Source organism: Pyrus communis, chromosome 9 (assembly GCF_963583255.1).
Source record: "Pyrus communis chromosome 9, drPyrComm1.1, whole genome shotgun sequence".
NCBI lineage: Eukaryota > Viridiplantae > Streptophyta > Magnoliopsida > Rosales > Rosaceae > Pyrus > Pyrus communis.
Window position 1 is genome coordinate 19,950,114 of NC_084811.1, and position 5,031 is coordinate 19,955,144.

The window sequence follows — 5,031 nt, forward strand, 5'->3', positions numbered from 1 at the left end:
TAAAGACTAAAATTAAAGGGAAACGCACTCTTTCAACTTATCACAATCACATACTCCTATTTAATTTAATTTTTTTTGTTTACTTAATTGTTCAACTTGAAAACTAAAAATCAAAGCATGCAGGTTACCCTTTATTTGGTGAACGACGCAGGGAGAAACAGGACCGAACCGAACGGCTAACAAACTCATCCGGAGGCTCTGCAAACTGAAAAAGAGTTTAGGGCTATATCTAGAGACTAGATCGATCGACGATCTACTTCCCTTTACAGCTTCTCACAAAACATTACAAATACGTTACTCGTGAAAGAAATACAGTGACGACGTTTCTGTTCTTTTAATTGCTTAGTTTCAGAATTCATTCATTCTAGGGTAGGGTAGGGTTAGGTTTTGCTGTCAAAGCTGGTGGCGGTGGCGGCGGGGTAGTCGTCGTCGTCAATGGTTTCCTCTCCGGCTCCGGCAGAGGCTGCCGTTGACCTGAATCTGAGTGTTAATCTTAACGATTCAGATTCAAATACAGTTTCAGATTCAGGAGTTATGAGGAGGAGCAATTTATTATCATTATTATTATGTTGGTGCGAGGATTCGTTGTTTAATGTTCTGTGTAGATTATCACAAAGGGATTTGGTAAAGTGCAAGATGGTGTCCAAGTCCTGGCAATGGCACCGAATAATCTCCCGTGTGTGGCTGCGGATGTTTTGGCCGCGGTCTCCTACCGTGGGTCTTTTCTACCGTACGATCCACTCTTGCGACGGTATGTATCAGTTACTCTCCTTGGTCTATTTATATGCTTATCCCTTCTTCAAGTCCCCCGAACCGTCGCCACCGCTTCTGGATTGGGGCGGTGAACTGTGTCGGTGGCAGAGACGTGACTTCTCTGACAATCTCAGGGACTCTTGTAATGGGTTACTTCTGTTGTTCAACCCAACAACTTACCAGTTTTGTGTGAGCAACCCCATCACTAAGCAACACGCCTCCATCCCTCTTCCTGTAGTCGAAGCCGAGGAGGCCGATTTCTGTGCTGCCTTGGCTTATGACCCTGTCGAGTCAGATCACTACAGAGTTGTTCGAATTAGTTATTTCCATTCCCAGCAACAACCAACCTCCATAACCACAACCACCCCAATGGACATTTTCTCGTCGCATTCTAGACAGTGGGTTCGACATGGGTTGCGACTTGACCCCACTTTTGTTGAGGGCTTCAAAAGGTTCAAACTTTGCAGGAAATTTTTCTACTTGCGTGGGGTGTTATACAGCTTAGCTACCTCAGGGAAAATTTTGTGTATTGATCTCAATACTGTTGAAGCTCGTGCCCTTCAACTCCCTCCTCGTCCTGTCCTTGAGGAGGAGGACCATGACGATGATGACAAAACAATGGTGGGATGTCTTGTTGGGGTGTCAATGGACCTTGTCTGTTATGTAAACCGTGATGCTTCAGATAATTTTTATTTTTGGTCTTATGATGATCGACCAGGATGTGAATCTGGTGATAGATGGACTCTCAGATATAGTGTGTGTGGCATGACGTTAAGAATGAAAGTGCGTTTCGCTTCGGATGTCAAGTACAATCAACACCTTGATACTCTGGTACCGTTTGCAATAAGTCCAAATTCTCATGTGCTGTTCTTTGGCACTCGAAAGCTGATCTTTCGCTATGACTTAGAAAGTAGAAGAAAGCTGAAACTGCTTCTTGAGACACGGTTGAACATAGCTGTACCGGGTTATCACTTTCCTTGCTTCACGCTTCGTGCTTGCTTGATGCCTTTCTATGGTCTGGATCATGCTCAGAAGAGTGTTGGCTCTCCATTTCCAGCAGCACAAGAAGTTTCCAAGGGAGCAAAGATTTTGAGTGCGGAAATAGCATGCCAGTGTGATACAGAAAAAGACTCCTGGATTGGGCATGTGGACTCTTACTTTGTACATAAAGACAGAAGACCCTTTTTTTATCCTAGCGAAATGCAGTTATGTGCAGGGATGGAGGAGATGGAATTACCCAAGCCACACCAACAGGTTCGTAGCTTCCTTCTCTAGACTCAATTATCACCGCCAGTGCAAAGACCTGAGTCCGTATCAACCTAGACAGCGTTTGCTGCCACGAGTTATGCATAGATGACTGATATGATAATCTCTTTATTTTTTTTATTGACTATATAGCTTATAATAATTTGGATCTATTATTTCCACACCTTGAGGACAATGTGTGATTTAAGTTTGAGGGTGAGAAATAAGGATGGCTATGGAAGTTTATGCGGAACTCTCAAAGCCGTTAGATTGTGTGAATGACTAACATTTGTTTGAAATTAAGTGGAAACTAAAATAAAATATTCTCTCTCAAAGATGGTGATCGGATCTTAGGCTCACCCAGCACACATGTTCTATACACTGAGCCCATTATACATCCAATACTCATTAGGCCTGGCCCACTGTACATCTGTTTTGATTAACTATGCAACGCAACACATAAATTTTAAGCTAATCTTCGAAACTAGTCTACCAAAGTTGGACATATACATACAACATATACGTGCAAGTGCTGTGCTCATAAATTCATCATTATATACATAATAATTGTCCTTGTTTGCCCCTTTGCTTTGCTCTTTGATATAGGTTTTGCATTCTATTTGTGTTTTATAGGTTGTAACAAGCAAAGAGTAGAGAATGAGTTAAAAAGAAAGCATTGAGACTAAAAAGGCTTTTACAATCATATGTGGTCAGCACAGCTTGTGCAGATCAGTCGAGTTCGTGAAATACACTTTACCGACTCGGGAAGAACTAGGAATGAGCCATGCACGCTTGGAAAGCTACGGGTTCTATTTTCTATAGAATTTTACGGTTCGTTAATATAATTTTTCTAGAGGGTGTTATGACAGTTTTAATGCATGAAGGTCGGACTGTGCGTGAATTAAAGTTTTTTACTACTTAGCAGATTAAAGGAGGGTTAAAATACCTATGTATAAGGAGTTCAACCAGTTTTTTTTTTTTTTTTTTTTTTTTTTTTTGTCAAACGATATATTTTGTTAGATTAGATGTTAGATTAACCAATTGGAAGAAGACGAAAAATCTGGAAGCAAATAAATAAGGAGTTTTGATATAATGGGACTTTAAGGGGGCGTTTGTTTGCCCTCACTAAGTTGGACTGGACTGGACTGGACTAGCTATTAGTCCAATACTGTGTTTGTTCCATGCTGGGACTAACATTAATGAGACTAAAGGGGACTAGCATGGACAAAACCCTTCACTAAGAGGTCTTAGCGAGACCCCCCAATAACCATGGGACTAGCTAAGACTATCTTCTCTTTCTCGTCTTCGTCATGCTCAATGACCACTCTCGACAGACTCCTCGTCATCTTCGGTCACCTAGATCAATCATTAACTTTCCGACTCTCTTTCAGATCCATTTCACAACCAACTTTCATACAAAATATACCAAATTGAAGCTGGGAGTGACAAGATTACGATTTTACTTGAATCGAGGCCAAAATGTGGTCGAATGTGGCTGGAAAATGGCCTGGAAGTCTCGGCCTGTTTGGGCTTCTTCAAATCCATGACAGATTCGAGCATTCAAAGCTAAGATCTCGGTCCAGGGATGGTGATGAATTTTTTGGCGGTGCTAACTTCATCTAATTTAACGAGGAAATGGTAGGAAAAAATGAAGAAAAAGATAAGATCATAATAAAATATTAATAATTTATATATTAATTAATATAATATTATAATTTGTTATTATCCAGCTTCTTAGTCCAATACTGCACCAAACGCTTCACTAAGTTAGTCTAGTTTAGTCTAGTCTAAGCCAGTCCAGCTTAGTCTAGTCTAAGCCAGTCCAGCTTAGTCCTTGAAGCTAATCCAATCCGAGATAGTCCAGCGCAACAAACGCCCCCTAAGCTTATTAGGAGACAAAGGAAAAGAAGGCTATTAGCCTTGTCGGTTACAAGTAAAAGGGATGTATATCCCTGGTCGGTTGAGCAGCAGGGCAGTGGGGAATAAAACAGAAAAAGAAGGGATATAAAGAAAGAATAGAGCAGGCACCAAAGGAGTTATTCTATGTCTGATTACCATAGGATAGCTTTGTAATTTGAGTTCGTTACATGAGCAAATTTGGATGATCGAGTCTTGTACCTATGCCAAGTAACAAGAGAACTAGTTACGTTTCCTAAAATTAAATATCATAAATAACCGGAATAGGTACCATGTTCTACGATTCGTGTGTTTGTCGATTTCCGTTGTATTATGCTTTCTCGGAGTGCAACTTAGTAGATACCATGCTATATAGTTCGAGAATGAAAAGAGTTAGCGTAGACACCAATGCCTACTTTATTGTTTAGGGAAATCAATCATGCCTTTAGGTTGATAAACGTTAAGCATCTAAATTTGTTTTGTGTCATTGTGTGCGTCGATTGCTTAGGTGAAAAAGATAAGTGATTGAAACCTAAAACCCTTCAGACTTTATTTTCAAAACCCTTGTTGCCAACTTTTCTTTGCCTAGTTCTGTAAAAATTGTGTTTTTATACTTTTAGATTCAAGTCATCTCAAACGAGTTTGTTAAATCATTTTTGTGCATATTTGATAGCTTTTGTGAAAGAATTAATTTAAATTGTTGGGTAGGTAACATATTAGTGCAATTCTCGTTGGAATGACCTCATACTCGGTTTCTATACTATGTGTTTGATCATGTGTACTTGCGAGTTTAAAACATGTAATTAATAGCTAAATTTTAGATTGCTAATTTCATACGACGAGTATCCCAAACGATAGAATACTAAAAACACATTTAATCATGGACGTCAAAACACTCTACAAGATTATATATGTGTACTGCCCTTCACCATACATGCAACCAATCAATTTCATTCTATATATTGTGATCAATTTCAACCAACCAATCAAGTATATAACCAAAACCTGAAACATTTGAATAACAAGAAACTCCTTGATATCACGACATTGAATATCTACTTCAGCATGCTGTGGACGAGTGAGTGAATGTGTGGAGTAGCACTATACAACAACAAAACAGTTATGTCCATGTGCGTC

General features: G+C 39.6%; 1 protein-coding gene across 1 annotated transcript; it reads left to right on the forward strand.

Moving 5' to 3' along the window:
* The first annotated feature begins 408 nt into the window (after positions 1-408).
* LOC137744059 (uncharacterized) lies at positions 409-2,201 on the forward strand. The gene has a single exon (XM_068483919.1). The coding sequence runs from the start codon at positions 436-438 to the stop codon at positions 2,026-2,028; it is 1,593 nt and encodes a 530-aa protein (XP_068340020.1). The 5' UTR covers positions 409-435; the 3' UTR covers positions 2,029-2,201.
* Positions 2,202-5,031: the final 2,830 nt, after the last annotated feature.

Bases quoted from the DNA above. Each gene is read 5' to 3' on its own strand.
- LOC137744059 (XM_068483919.1), top strand. From the start codon at position 436: ATGGTTTCCTCTCCGGCTCCGGCAGAGGCTGCCGTTGACCTGAATCTG.